Consider the following 16,836-nt stretch of genomic DNA (forward strand, 5'->3'; position numbering starts at 1 on the left):
GGTGGCATAGCCCTCAGAATCACAGCAATTCAAACCACCACAGCACGACAGACAGATGAGTGGCGGTTGTGTGGTCGCTGTTAAACACGAATCTCCTTGCACTACGCCCCTTAAATCAGTCCAGCTCAAAGGTGAGATTTCCGTCCTTGGATGTCGCATCAGTCAAGAGGCGGAAGCGCAGCAGGAACAACAGGGTTGTAATGAGATGCTTTGGGCTGCACTTGTGGGTCCAGCCGGCCTCAAAGCCAGTATCCAATGGCTAGGCCGGGACGGCGCCCTCACATCCGGGTTAAGTAAGACAGCCTGGCTGGCCGCTGCAGTCTCTTCCCGCTAGGCAGCATCCCCCCATCGACCTGGTCTCCAGACATCTCACCCCGTGGCTCCGTGGTCTGGGTTTCATTTAACACCTCCACCAGGTCTGCGCAGTTCTCACACATCGTTCAGCCGCTGCCCCCTCCATTAGCATGACCATTGGAATCCCGCATATTGTTAATAAACATCCTTATATCACATTGCTTTGTGGAAATACATAAAACCAGGTGGGAAAGACTTAGGTAAGGTAAAGAACGGAGAAATCAACTATAACCGATCCATGTTTGTTTAGCCTGAAATACATTAGTAGTTGCCCAGACAGGATAGTTCAACTAACCCCAAGTAGGTCAAGGTATTACAGACAGAATGAAACAGAATAAAAGGAACACAATGTTTACAGAGCAACTGAATAATTTACATTAACCCTATTTACAACAAAGGTAGCAGGCACAATGTGAGAGAATTATCAAGAGCAGCAAGGGGCCTTCTATGACTCATTTCATAGAGCACAAAAAGATGTCTAAAATTAGACTTGACTTGAATAAGGCTTTCTAAAAAGGAGTGATGAAAATGACAATCACATCTGTAGCTTTTAAACCAACTGTTCTATCATTTTTAATACCCAAAAGTCTCCTACTGAAGAATATAGCTCAGCCTCTAGGCATCACACAAAACGTACAGCACATGCCCGTACTATCCATTTGCTGAATGAACACATGAGTAACTTCCTGTTGTTAAGTGCCCTCAAGTAACTAGTAATACAATATATACTAAGCATCTTAATACTATACTGATTCTAAACATAGGTTTGTATTTAACCATGATTTTCATGAAAGATTATTTCACATACATGAGGGAGCCTCAAAAGGTTCATGGTAAAATCCACTATCTTTTAATTCCATTGTTCCATGAACTTTTGAAGCCCCCTCCGATCTTTTTCTGGTGGGTAAATGAAGCTATCCATTACTATCGAGTTGATTTCAACTCACTGTGACCTTCAGGACACAGGAGAGCCACCCATGAGGGTTTCCAAACTAAATCTTTACAGGAGCAGACAGTATTGCTTTTCTTTTACAGAGAGACCGATGGATTTGAACCACTGACCTTGCAGTTAACAGCTCAATACTTAACCCACTGTGCCACTATGGCTCCTCTATCATTGTTCTTGATAAATATCGTTGAGTTGGTTCTGACTCACAGCGACCCTATATAGGGTTTCTGAGGAGTGGCTGGTGGGTTTGAACTGTCAACCTTGCAGTTAGCAATCCAGTGCTTAACCTACAGTCTCCTTAGGTACTACAAAAATAAAATATTTAAATCAGAATTCATTTCCTGCCTGCCCCAAAAAATCTATTCTTGCTTCTGTCTAAAATTTAGTTATTTCTTTAATAGGCTAGAATGTACTTTTCTTTATTTCCAAATGTCCCAATACTGTTTACTGAATAATTGAGTGAAGCTTTTGCCACTGATTTATAATCCCACTATTATTATTCTATTATCATTTGTCTGTCAGCTGGTCATACTGGGGTGCCGCCTTGTGTGTCTTGAAGACAGCTAGGCCCAGGTAACATTTCACTCCTGTCACACATAAGGTAGCTTTGAATTGGAGCTGACTTGATGACAACTAACAACAATAGTGTTATTCTGTGTATTTATTTCTCATAGCGCCATGGGTCTGTTTCTAGGTCCTCTATTCTGATTTCATTGGTCCTACTTAAGGAGCTCTGGTAGCATAGTGGTTACAAATCGGGCTGCTAACCTCGGTCAGCAGTTCAAAACTACCAGCGGTTCTGCAGAAGAAAGATGAGGCTTTCTGCTCCCGTAAAGATTTGCAGCTTGGGAAACCCTGTGCAGGGTCACTATGAGTCAGAATCGACTCCACAGTACTTAACAACAACAACATCAGTCTCTTACTGTTTACCAATGAATATTTTATTATTTCGTATGTCTTCATACTGAATTAACTACTTTATAGCATTATTCTTCTAGATATAGGTCTCAATTTATGCAATTACTCCCCAAAACTCAACTTGAATTGCATTTTAATTTAGGATTAACTTGAGGGAAATTAAATTATAATGATATTAATTTTATTATTGTTGTTAGGTGCCATCAAGTCAGCTCTGACTCATAGTGACCTTAAGTGTAACAGAAAGAAACACTGCCTGATCTTGGCACCATCCTCATAATTGTCACCATGCTGGAGCCCACCGTTGTTACCACTGTGACAATCCATCTTGTTGAGGGTCTTCTTGTTTTTCACAGACTCTCTAATTTACCAAGCATGATGTACCTTCTTCAGGGACTGGGCCTTTCTAATAGCATGTTCAAAATTGCTGTTATTATCATTTAGTACTGTTGAGTCGGTTCTCACTCAGACAATCCTGAATATGGTTTCCAAGACTGTAAATCTTCATAGGAGCAAAGAGCCTCATCTTTCTCCTGTGTAAATGTCTGGTGGGCTCCAACCAGTGCTTATTCTACAGAGCCACTGCACTCTCACGTCTCCAAAGTACGTGAGATGAAGACACTATCCTTGCTTCAAGGACAGGCTCTGGCCATACCTAAAATTTACATTTTACCATGGGAATAAACAGTATCCTTCTCTAGTTGTTGATAAGTGCCATCGAGTCGGTTCCGACCCATAGCGACCCTATACAGGGTTTCCGAGGTTGTAAATCTTTACGGGAGTAAAAAGCCTCATCTTTCTCCCGCGGAGCAGCTGGTAGTTTCGAACCGCTGACCTTAAGGTTCACAGCCCGATTCGTAACCACTACACTACCAGAGCTCTAGTTAGTCTTTCATTATTATGTCCTATAGTAAAATTTTTGTAGTTTTCTACACAGAGATCCTATGTACTTTCATGTGCATTGCCATACATACTTCATAGTTTTTATTGCTTTCTGAGTCTAGGATCCTTTTTCAATTAGATGTCCTAACTAGTTATACCGATATAGAGGAAAGCTATTTAATTTCTTTAAAACTTCTCTTGTATTTTCTGGGGTGCCATGAAAGGTAGGATAAGCACTGGACCACTTGGACTGCAAGGTCAGCAGTTCAAACCCACCAGTCACTCTCCAGAAACCTGATACAGAATCACTATGAGTCAGAATCGACTCAATGGCACTTACCAGCAACAATCAACAACAATGAGAACCAATAATTTCAGTTCAACTTTTGTGCAGAGAAGCTTCTGTTAAGAGGTGAATCCTTATCTAACCGATATTTAAAATGACTACTGAACCAAACTGAGCAATTAACTGGTTTATCCATGTCATGTGCAAGTGCAATGATCCCAAACTGATACCTTATAAGAGGCTGGATTTCACTCTTTATGCTTTATAGCTTCAGTGTAATGGGACAGTTTAGCACAAAGACAGCCACTTTATTCAATTCTATTCATGGCACTGTGGGCTAGTACATCAGACTGCAAAGTCATTTGAACTGCAAGGTTAGTGGTTCAAGCTCACCACCTGCTCCTTGGAAACCCTACATAGGGTCGCTATGGGTAGGAAACTTGATGGCACTTAACAACATCATCCCCTTCATATATTTTGAATAGCTATTATATTTACCCTAATTTGTCAAGTTAGAATTCTTTGCATGTCTGTGTTATAACATACTCAAGAGTTCCAAATGTCTGAAAACAAACATCATTAAGAGAAAAACCTTCCTTTATAAGGTTCTTTTCTGTCCAGTGCCCATTAAAAAAAAAAAAAAGTTAAACAAAAGACACCTTTTATGGTCAGAAAGAGACTGGAAGAACCTGAGTTGGTCCTCGACCACCCTCCAGGTCTGGAATGGAACTCACCACTGTGGCCCAACTTTCAGCCAAGCAGGAGAGAGGTATATAGGTAGGAGGTAGTACATATAGGAGGGGTTAACAGCACTAGTAAGGTATGTTCACCATGGAACGGTCAAGGATTCAAAATCAAAAGAGCAATATTCACCCAAAGACAAAGTGGAGAAAGGTTGGGAAGGAGGGTGGGATGGAAACAGGAAGCACAGGGAGGAAGTGGGAGAGCTGTTGTTTCATGGAGGGGCTTTCAATCATCAAGATGAAACAAAATGCTTGATTTATTGAATGTAAACCTGATTATCTCTGTAAATCTTCACTGAATTCACAGGCAAAAGTTTAAAAGAACAAAAATAGGTGTCTTTCAATTAACTGTGCCATGATGCTCTCCTTCAATTCATCCAACTCCATGTCCAATCTTCATTGGTTTACTGATTGTGGTTGTGGTGTACTGAGTAAAGTGGCCACTGTCCCTACCAGTTCTGACTCATAGCGACCTGTATAGTTTCTGAAGAGGTAAATCTTTACAGGCACAGAAAGCCTCATCTTTCTCCTGCGGAGCAGCTGGTGGACTCTAACGGCTGACTTTGTGGTTAGCAGTCCAACATGGAACCCACCACACCACCAGAACCTCTTGGCCACTGTTCTTAGCTTTGGAGAAATAACCCATGGGACAATTACAATGCCTTAGTCTGGGACTACTAGGCCACACATGAGATTTGTGCTGGTGAATGCAGGCTGGTCAGATCAGAAAAGACGCACCTGAAAGGTCGATACTAACTACCCTCCAGAATCATAAATGTAGTTTATCATGCAGGACTGGCCAATCAAATCCCTGAACACTAAGGTTCTGAGAGGTTCTTGGTTGGTGAGAATATCTGTTCTCAGGAAGATAGTGTGTCCCTTGGGATGTGGAGATTTTGCTTTGGTACCTTACTAAACTTTGTTGTGTGTCTCTTTTTGTTTGTATCCTTTTTGGGTATAATAAATCATATTCATAAGTATGGTGCACTCTGTGAATTTTGTAAGTCATGTCAGTGAATTATTGAACACAGAAAGGTAGTAGGAGTCAGCAAGGTCAAAAAGGTGTGAAAAGAATAAAAAGCAAGGTCAAAAATGTGTAAGGGTGTCATGTGGACACTCCCAAGCTTGCTTGTGACTGGCATCATGAAGGTAGAGTGGGAAAGCAGTCCTAAATACCTGACCAGCAGGTCAGCAGGTTGGGATGTCATGTGGATTTACCAAGCTTGTAGCTGGAATCTGCCTAATCTGACAGTCTGAAGTATAGTGTTCTTTTATGTGTTATGTGTCAGCTTTGGCGTAACTCCAAGTGACTAGGATCGGAGAGACAAATGCCACAGAGGTGGCTGGCAATTAAGGATGGAGAAGTAAGAATCAATCCCATTCATATTTGTGGAATTAATGGTCAAATGTTTTCTTCTAAATGACAAAAAATTTAAACCTGAGAGTTTTATACTTTGGTTGTCTGCTTCTTAAAAGTGCTATGTTGCTTCTCTTTTACATAAGCATTTTAAATTGAATTTAAATATTTCAATAAGACTTAAAATTTCATGAAAATACATTGAAAACAATGCCATACAAAGCTGTTTCTCAATATACATTTTGTTATTAATGTAAACTAACCTCTAATTTGTGCAGCCAGCTGTGTCTATTCTAATAAAATGTGATCAGATTTATGAGTAGGCCTGATCTCTCTGTTTACTATGTGCCCACTCCTTCAACTTAAATGGCAAAGACTCCAAAGACTGTGACAGGGGTGGAGGCCCAAGAAAAAAGGAGCCTGGCTCTGTAAATGACTGTGTGCAGCAGAGGCTCCCTCCTCAAGTGGACTGCAATGTGAGAAATACATTTCCATCATGTGAAACCACTGAAATGATGTTGTGGTTGTTGGTGGTTTAACAGCAGTTAGTCTATCCTTAACCAAAAGAGAGATGTTAACTAAAGGGCTTAAGAATGATAAGCGTTTGGGATAACAGATGAAGAAAAACAAAAAAGGAAATGAGTAAGATAAAACAGAAGTGGGGAGATGACTGGAGAAACCCCTATTAGTTAGAAAATGCTTTTAATAACAGAATATAACAAATTGAATTGCTATATATTTAGCAATTTTATAGGAGAACATTTTAAAAGATGGGATATTTTTAATGACCTGGAGCCCTGGTAGCATTGTAGATTACACCCTGGGCTGCTAACCACAAGGTCAGCAGTTCAAATTCACCAACTGCTCCTCTGAAAGAGGAGACAAGGCGTCTGCTCCCATAAAAATTTATAGCCTCGGAAATTGTATATAGGGTTGCTATGAGTCAGATTTGACTTGATTTCAGTGGGTTGGTTTTGGTTTTGATTGCATAGCACCACAAAAGACTACTTCAAATGAGGAAAAATTCTGAAGTCCTAAGTGAGTTTTCATTCAAAATGTTTAGTAATTGGTTTCCATTTGAACAACTTTTAAGTACCATGTTATAATAAATAAAACAGGTTACTGAATCAAATGTTAACTTACCCCGAAAAATCAGCAGAATATTGTCCATAATCAAAGATATAGACTCTAGTAATTTGGCACACTGTGAGGTATCCTAAAGCAAACACAAAACAATATCTGGAAAACAAAAATAAGCCAGATCAGTGAATATTAATTTGCTAAAGATACATGTTAAAGTTATTTAATTATAAAAGCATAGTTCAAAAATTAAATATTACTAGCTTTCTTCAATAAATTATAAAAACTATTTACTAGCATATGCTTCATAGTTGAGCTAAATTATATTATCACCTTCTAAGGTAAATTCAATGAATTACTGCTTTACTCATTGTATTTCTATTGCACAGCACTAAACAGTTTTCCTGAAAAAGAGGAAATAGAAACAGCGGGTATGGCTTTTCACCCTTTTGCTACTTTTCCACTTAGAATATGGATCTGATGCTTGTTGCAGCAAAAATCTTAGAACCCAGAGGTAGCAAGTCAACAGGTATTAGGTAACACAACAGAACAAGACAAGAAACATGGGGTTCTTCAGTGACATTGCTGAGCTGCTAAATTGGCTCTGGACTACTTAATTTAAGAAAGATTCCTAGGTAGTGGTTTGTTTCTGTTTTTCTGTAATCTGTAACTGAATGCATTCCTAACAGATACAAATGTTCTAACGTCTATTGTTATTCTGTATCTTGAGTTAGACTGCAAGAAAGGGAGATAACCCCATTTTGAAATGGAAACCTTCAGTTTTTCAAGTTCACACATCAGCAGAGGAAAACAGACACATAAGCCAATATTGATGGTAAGACAAAAAGTATCATTACTAGGGTTCCAGTTCATATAGGCACAGGTTTATTCCAAACAAAACATGTTTAAACATGTCTCTGTAATCACTGCAGACAATTTATCTCAATGATACACTTGATCTCATTAGAACGCCTTCCAAAGACAAGGTCCAATCAAAGCAGTGGCTTCCGAGGGGATCGCTGCTGGACTAGTTAAATTCAAGGCAGAGAGGTCTGCTCAGAAAATTGTGCTAGCTCATTTTGGGGATTCCAAAGGATAATATTGACAGGGTTTCCCGAAGGACATAGGATGATCACAAGTGCTTATTAGGAAGAATTTTTAAGAAAACTAAAAACTGCACTGGTGAGAAAAAGGTCTGGAAAGTTGTGCTGAGGACTTTTCTGATGATCACGATGCAACCAGCTCATTCTTTGAATGCAATAATGGCTGTACTACAAGAATTTTGTTGGGAAACCTTACTCCAGCCACCCAACAGCCCTGATCTTGCCCCTTTAGACTTTTTTTTCTTCACCAAGCACAAAGGAGCTCTGGTAGCATAGTGGTTACAAATTGGGCTGCTAATCTCAAGGTCAGCAGTTCGAAACTACCAGCTGTTTTGCTGGAGAAAGATGAGGCTTTCTGCTCTTGTTAAGATTTACAGCCTCGGAAACCCTGTACAGAGTCACTATGCGTTGGAACCAACTCCACGGCACATAACCAAAACAACAAGTGCAAAGAACATTGAAAGGGAACACAATCTGATTCCCTCAAGGATGCCTAAACTGCCATTTTGATGTGTTGTAAATTGAAGAGCACAGATTTCTTTATGAAGGACTTAGTCTATTGCCATCAAGTTGATTCCATCTCATAGAGAGTGTAGGGTTTCCACAACTAAGTCTTTATGGAAATAAAGAGCATCATCTTTCTCCCAGAGAGCAGCTGATAAATTTGAAATGCCAACCTTGCAGTTAGCAGTTCAATGCTTATCCCACAGTGACAACAGGGGGATGGAAACATGCCCTTCAATAGTGTATGGACCTAGATAGAGGCTGTATTGAGAAACATTAGCTTCACATTTTGATTTTTGTTTTTTTTGCTTAATAAAGATTTCTATGTCTTTGCAGAAGTTTGACTTCTCCTTATATGTGCACTTGTTGTTGTAAAGTGGAGTTGGTCTGACTCATAGTGACCCTGCATAGGGTTTCCAAGGAGCGGATAGTGAGCTTGAACCAACTTTGCAGTTCAGACTGACCTTGCAGTCCAGTGCATTAACCCACAGCATCACACCAGAACTCCTATGTGCACTGTTGTTGTTAAGTGCCGTTGAGTCGGTTCCGACCCATAGCGACCCTGAACAGGGTTTCCGAGGCTGTAAATCTTTACAGGAGCAGAAAGCCTCATCTTTCTCCTGCAGAGCAGCTGGTAGTTTCGAACTGCTGACCTTACGGTTTGCAGCCCAATTTATAATCACTACGCTACCAGAGCTCCTTCCTATGTGCACTATGAACTTATATGTGCGCTATAATACTGTAAGTGCTATAATCAATGAGTTTCACTGACTTTCCTCAAATAGAATAATATACATGAAAATAAAATCCAGACAGGCTTAACCACGATATAAATTATGGCCCCATTACTTTTTATTATTTCTACTTGTGTAATCTCTAAAAAGTGACTTCTCTGCCCTGTTTTTCATTTATAAAATTATTATAAAATAGACACGATCATAAAATGGAAGGAGCTGTGGTAGTATAGTGGTTATGAGTCAGGCTGCTAAAGGAAACTACCAGCTCTGAGTCAGCAGTTTGAAACTACCAGCTGTTTCACAGGAGAAAAATGAGGCTTTCTGCTCCTGTAAAGATTTACAGCCTCGGAAACTCTGTACAGGGTCGCTATGAGTCAGAACCAACTCCACAGCACACAGTCACCAGCCACCACCATCCTCACAGGACACGTATGAGATAATGCATTAAAGCATCTCAGATGCTCTCTAGGCTTCCTGAAACAGAATGGGCTTTTGATAGCTATTTGGATGAAATATTGTGATAGACACTATCTACCTATCATCAACCTATATATTTATCTGCTTATCTATCCATCCTGTTAAAGACCCCAATTTTGTTTACTTGTCCACCTAGTCACAAAGTGATTATATTCTCAGTGAAGGAGTAGTTGTTGTTGTTAGGTGTAGTCAAGTTGATTCCAACTTACAACAACCCTATGCATAACAAAACTAAACACCATTGGTTCTGCACCATCAGCACAATGGTTGTTACGCTTGAGCTCACTGCTGCTGTCACTGTACCAATCCATCTTCTTGGGCATCTTCCTCTTTTGTGCTGACCCTCCACTTCACCAAGCCTTCCTGGAGAAGGCTCCAGGAACTGGTCTCTCCAGATAATATATGTCCAAAATGTGAGCAAGGAAGTGTCATCATCCTTGCTTCTACAGAGTATTCTGGCTGTACTTCTTCCAACATAGAACTGTTTGTTCTTCTGGCAGTCCACAGTATTTTCAATACTTTTCTCCAACATCGTAACTCAAATGCATTGATTCTTCTATGGTTTTCCTTATTCAACTTTCATATGTATATGAGACTGCTGAAAATACCATGGCTTGGACCAGCCACACCTTAGTCCTCAAACTGCATCTTTGCTCTTGAATACTTGAAAGAGGTCTTGTGCACCAGGTTTACCTAATGCAAAAAGTCATTTGAGTTTTTGACTGCTGCTTCCATGAGTGCTGACTGCGGATCCAAGCAAAATGAAGTCTTTGATAACTCCAATCTTTTCTCCTTGTATCTTGTTATTTATTGGTCCAGTTCTGAAGATTTTTTAGAAGTCTGCAGTCTTTGATTTTCATCATGTATTTTAAGTCTTCTTTGCTTTCAGCAAGCAAGGTAGTAACATCTGCATATCAAAGGTTGTTAATGAATCTTCCTCCAATCCTGATGCCATATTCTTCTTCATATAATCCAGTTTCTCAGATTAGTTGCTCAGCATAGAGATTGAGTAAGTAGTATGATGAAAGGATAAACCAGTAAGTAGCCCTTTGTTCTGTTCCAACAACTGCCTCTTGGTCTATGTACAGGCTCCTCATAAGCATAATCAAGTGTTCTGGAATGCCCATTCTTCACAATGTTATCTGAAGTTTGCCATGATATAAATAGTTGAAAATCTTTATGTAATCAATAAAGCACAAGTAATGCTCTTTCTAGTATTCTCTGCTTTTAGCCAAAACTCATCTGATGCCTGCTAAGGAGCAAATACTGATGATTCTAAATCAACTGTGACCTCATGAATCTTGCAACTCACTGGTTTATGAATAGGAATCAAACTTAGGTCTAGTCAATAGAACATGACAGAGAGCTTCTGAAAAGGCTCTTCTTGTTCTTATAGCATCACACATGTCAGCAAGTACAGCAGCCATCTTGAGTTCATAAAAGGAACTAATTTGAAACAAAGTCAACATGCTGGGAAAGTTAATAGAATTTGGAGTTTTAATACCCTCATCAAGACTGAGCAGTTGAATTAACTAGCATAAGTTGTCTTGCCTCATGACTTCTTGCTTTAAGAGGTAACAAATCCTATGTTGTTCACACCATTAAAGTGCTAAGAGTAGGAATTTCTGATGTTTGAAGCCTAAAGTATTCTGATACAATCATTACTTAATATAAAAATTAAATCAGGAGTATCTGAAGAGTTCCAGAACAGACCATTTTCTTATTAATTAAAACACAAATGTTGATTGCTGCCTCAGTTCAAAATGTGGAATCACATCTAAAGTATCTATTCACCTAGATATTAAAGAGTAGAAACTGTTCAGCAAAAAACAAAGTGTTCAAGGACTACAAGAATTAATGAACTAGAAACACCAATGAGAATTTTTAAAAGTTCTTCTTAGACAAGAAGGAAAACAGGGAACATCACTAAAAGGATCAAAATCCTAATGGGAAAATAAAGATGAAAAATTTACAAATGAGTATGTATTTCACCGTGCTGTGATCAAATGAAACTGTTCCCTTTTTAAGGTTCTCAAGATTAGATAGCTTTGGTTGTAATGCCAGTTCATGAAAGGTCTGCACATCTGAATCCTAACTTTATTTTCGTTTTGCCTTCCCCTTCTGACTCTATTTTCAATGACCCTATTTACAAACAGGTTTTATTTTTGTTGTTTTAGAGTATTTTATAATTTTTTAAAAGTTGTTTCAAAAATTACATGCAGAGTCAAAGACTACAGATTAGCCCAAAACATTTTGAATGAATATTATAAGGGCTCACACTATCTGACTTCAGGACTAAGGGCAATGAATGTGTCAGTGTCAAGACAGTGTAGTGCTGGCATATGGTCTGACATGTAGATCAATGAACAAAATAGAGTCCAGAAACAAATAAAGTCATACACAGATAATGAATTGATTTTTGACAAAAAAGACAAGGCAACTCAATATGGCAAAAAGAGTCTTTGGAATCAGTACTTCTGGGAAAAAGGATACCCAGTACTGTGGAGAGGAGAAGGGCGTGAACTTGAACCCTTTCCTCAGAACACACACAATTAACCTAAATTGGATGATTGGCCTAAACATAAAGCTAAAACTCGTTTTTCATTTTCTAGATGTTTTCTTCTTCTAGGAGAAATATTTAGGTAACCAAAGGTTTCTTAAGACACAAAAAGCTCTAAAACATAAAATAAAAATCTGACAAGTTGACTTCATTAAAATGTATAAGTTTTTCCTTTTTAAAAGACTCCATTAAGAAAAGTAAAAGGCAAGTCACAGAAAACTTCAAAATTTACAAATCTGATAAAGAACTTACTGTTACACTCAATATAATAAAATTCAATTCAATACAGTCAAAAGACTTGAACACATCCCAAAAGAAGATATGCAATTTCCAATAAGCAATAAGATGCTTGATTATCAATGTACGGTGTGGTGCTGTGGGTTAATGTGCCAGACTGCAACACCATTTGAACTGCAAGGTCAGCAGTTCAAGCTCACCAGCTGCTCCTCAGAAACCCTATACAGGGTCGCTATGGGTCAGAACCAACTCAGTGATACATAACAACAACAACAACATCAATGTATACCATTTGAGCTCATGACTAGAATTTAAAGGACTGACCATAGCAAATGATGGTGAGACTATAAAGCAACTGGTAAATGAAATACTTTTGGTGGAAATATAACATGGTGTAACTACTTTGGAAACGTTTAGCAGTTTCTTTATATGACTAAACATAGTTTTACTCTATGCCCAGCAATTCCTCTGGCAGGTATTTCCACAGAGAAATTAAAATACACATTCATATACTGATTTTTAAAAAGGTATGTACAATTATGTTCCAGAGTTGACTCATAATGGTCTAAATTTTCAAACAATCTGAATGTCCATTAGTAGGTGGTTGGATATATTTTTTTATACACCCAACATTGGAAGTCTACTCTGCAATATAAAGGAATACCCTACTGGTAAATACGATATTGATGAATTTTAAAAACATTAAGCTGAGTAAAAAAATCAGACGCAAATTCTACACACTATGATTCCATTTATTTGAAATATTTGAATACGCAAAACTAATCTAGTGACAGAAAGTTGATCACTGGTTACAAGGGGACATGCAAGGAATGACTACAAAGGGGACAGGAGAAACTTCTGGGGAATGAGTGAAATGTCCTATATCTTGATGTGGCTGGCAGCTACACTTAAAGTGGTGAATTTATTTTGTCTTACATACTCTATACCTAAAAAATGGAAGTTGATTTTAAAAGTATTTGTAGACCATAACTGGAAACATAAAAATGTTGACCAATCTTCTTTGAAAATTGTTTTTCATCCTTGAGTCTCAAGGTTCAGTTCTCGTTCCACTTATACTTATTTCTAATACCTACCTTATACTGATAGCTCTTAGTTTCTATATCTCTAGTCGAGACATGTTTCCTGCTCTTCAAATTCAATTAACAAGCTACTCAACCTGTCTACCTGGGTGCCTAATGAGCATCTTGAACACACCACATTCACAATGAAAATCCTGATCACATCAAAAAAGTGTCCTTTCCCTAGTCATCCTGACCCATCACCCTCCTTCCACACTCTCACCTCCCTACAGTTTGGTATTCACATAGCATCCAAAGTGCTCAAAACTTTACAATGGCTATATACCATACATAGAACCAAATCCAAACTGTGTAACCTGGTCGTTAACTACTTCTTCAGGCCCCTGCTTGCCTTACTCATCTCCCTCCACCATTCTGCTCTTTGAATCAGAGCATTTATTCTTCTTTTATTTAAAGCTTGTATTGTGAATTGAATGATAATCTATATGGCAGAACATTGGTTTTGCACTCAACCAATCATATTTTGTTTCATTACAATCCTCCATGCACCATTGGTTAACAGTATTTGCCTCTATTTCTCCCCCTCCCTTTTTTTTTTTTTTTTTGATGTGTACAAAAACACATGGGAATATATAATTGTTTTAACAATGAAGGGCACACTTTTCAAGCCAGTCTCCTGTCCACAGCACACAGCCTTTCTCTTTCCATGAGTCTAGAGTTCTCAGCTGCTCTATCTCTCCATGCCATCATCACCTCTGGCTCCATCTCTGGCGTCACTGCTTCTCCAGTTAGGATCCCATGTTTTGCTCTTGCTCTATCATGATGGACCTAGGGCCCTCTGTTCCTGGAATGAAAGATTAACTACTCCTCCTTTTTTGTTACAAAACTTCTACCTTTACAATTGTGAAAATCGTAATTAGTAACGATAACAATTACTCATTATTGAATCATAATCTTATCCCTATCTCCTTTCACCAGACCCATCTGTTGTTGTTGTCATTAGGTACCATCAAGTTGGTACCAACCCATAGCAATTTTATGCATAGCAGAACCAAACATTGCCCAATCCTGGACCAACCTCACTACTGTTACCACACTTGAGTCCATCTAGACAAGATGAAAACCATTTAGTGGGGATTCTACCTTCCTCCACACACTCTGAAACTAAATTCCCTCTTGAAAACTTGTAAGCCAGCCACTTTGTGCCTTTATAGTTCCCCCACCCCCACCTCATTTTCGATAGCCAATATCTAAGTTGCCCGTCCGTATCTACCCTGTGTACTGAGGGGATAGGCTTGATCCTAGATGTGAAGACTCCTTCCCTCTCAGTTGGTATTTTGAGCTACTACATTCATAAATAAATGTTAAGTTCATCAAATTGTAGAAATGTATACTTTCTTCCTGTATCAAACTTCTTTATCTTCCTCTAGTCGAGTTCTTATCATCAAGCCATACAAGCTAGGTCAAATGGGTACTATCTGCAAGTTTGAACGTTCTTGTGTGCCTCCCCCCACTTCATATCAGCTAGACGCTTCACTCTCAGCTCTAGCCCCCAGTGGCTAGGTCAGTGCTCATGGACTCAGGAGCTCCCAAGTCTCCTCAAACTTCAGATCAACCAGCCCTTCCTCTTCTCTCTCAATTCTCAAGGTTGACAGGAGACTATGGAACATGGTCAAACTCAGCCCATGTCTTCATTACTGCCTTTTCCCCACTTCCACTTATAAGTAAACCAATGTAGTTACCAGCAAGCTTACATGCTAGTGTGTTCCCTTTGAGTTTCAATCTTGAAAGGTGGTTTGTTCTGAAGGGACTTGATGGCTCCCAGGCAAAGTGTATGATTTTTTAATGTAAAACTGATGATCTACTTTGTAAACCTTCACCCAATTAAAAAAAAAAGCTATCAGAGCATCTATCGCACATATGCACAGGTAGATAATTGAAACTCCAGTAATCGGGGGAAAGGATAAATTAGAGGATTAAGGTGCGTCTGACTCATCATGGTATTGTCAATACCCTCATATGTATATATGAAAGTTGGACAATGAACAGGGAAGACTAAAAATAATTGATGTATTTGAGCCATGGTGATGGAGAAGAATATTAAAAGCAATATGGACTGTCGGAAGAACAAACAAATTTGTCTTAGAAGTACAGCTGGAATACTCCTTAGAATTCAGGATAGCAAGACTTCATCTCTTATAATTTGGACAAGTTGTCAGGAAGGACCAGTCCCTGCAGAAGGACATCATGCTTGGTAAAGAAGAGGGTCAGTGAAAAAGAAGACCACCAACAAGATGGATTGAAACAGTGGCAACAGCAACTCAAGGGGCCCAAGAGTAACAACAGTTGTGAAGATAGCACAGCACCAGGCAGTGGTTTGTTCTGCTGTGCACAGGGTAGCTATGAATCAGAGCTGACTCCATGGCACCTAACAAGAACATATGTTAGTTTGCCACCAGTGTTGTGTCAAGATGCTCATAATTTTCAATTCTGATTATTTCTGCATTAATAAATTTGCTGAAACAGGCCACCATTTAGCTTTAGAAAAAAATTTGTTCTTGCTAAACCATTCTGATTCTTATTTAATTCCTTTTACTTCTCTCTCTTTATTCTTACATACACTGGTAAGAGGAAACAGCAAATAGGTGGTCAGTTGAAATTAAAACTGCTTGACAACCACAGTTCTAGTGGTTCACAAGAGCCTTTAAGGATAGATCAAGTTTTATTCAAATTGACACTTCCAAATATCTTGGCAGTTAACGTTATATCAACCATTTCAAGAGGTAGCATATGATCAAGAGCCAATGATCCTGAAGGAAGAAGTTCAAGTTGCATTAAATGAATTGGCAAAGAACAAGCACCAGGAATTGATGGAATAAAAATTTAAATCTTTCAAGAAAGTGAGGCGGCACTGGAGGAACTCACTCATCTATGCCAAGAAATTTGGAAGACAACTATCTGGCCAACTGACTGGTGGAGATATATATTTGTGCCCATTCCAAAGAGAGGTGACCCAACAGAATGAGGAAATCATCGGACAATGTCTTTGATATCCCATGAGAGTAAAGTTTTACTAAAGGTAATACAGAAATAGCTGAAAGCATACATTTACAGAGAACTTCCAGAGGTTCAAGCTGGATTCAGAAGAGGCTGTGGAATGAGGGATAGCATTGTTGATGTCCGATGGATCTTGGCTGAAAGCAGAGAATACCAGACAGATGTTTACCTGTGCTTTATTGACTATGCAAAGGTTTTTGATTGTGTGGATCAAGACAAGCTATGGGCAACATTGTGAAGTGTGAGTATTCTGGAACACTTAATTGTGATCATGAGGAATCTGTACATGGACCAAGAGATAGTTGTTTGAACAGAACATGGGAACACTGAATGGTTTAAAATTAAGAAAGGTGTGCAACAAGGTTATATTTTTCGCCATGCTTATTCAACCTGTATGATAAGCAAATAATCCAAGAAGCTGGGTTCTATGAAGAAAAATGTGGCATCAGGATTGAAGGAAGACTCATTAACAACCTGCAATATGCAGATGATACAACCTTGCTAGCTGAAAGTGAAGAGGACTTAAAATATTTACTGATATAGATCAAAGAC

At 38.8% G+C, this 16,836-nt stretch overlaps 1 protein-coding gene across 1 annotated transcript in view; it reads right to left on the bottom strand.

Annotated features, from left to right (window-relative positions):
- The window catches only part of MBOAT2 (membrane bound O-acyltransferase domain containing 2), a 226,255-nt gene that overhangs the window by 81,527 nt on the left and 127,892 nt on the right, over positions 1–16,836 (bottom strand). The window contains exon 4 of the mRNA XM_006863979.1: positions 6,633–6,728. Coding sequence (XP_006864041.1) covers positions 6,633–6,728 — 96 coding nt within the window. The remainder of the gene's footprint in view (positions 1–6,632; positions 6,729–16,836) is intronic.

This window comes from Chrysochloris asiatica, unplaced genomic scaffold (assembly GCF_000296735.1).
Source record: "Chrysochloris asiatica unplaced genomic scaffold, ChrAsi1.0 scaffold00058, whole genome shotgun sequence".
Lineage (NCBI taxonomy): Eukaryota > Metazoa > Chordata > Mammalia > Afrosoricida > Chrysochloridae > Chrysochloris > Chrysochloris asiatica.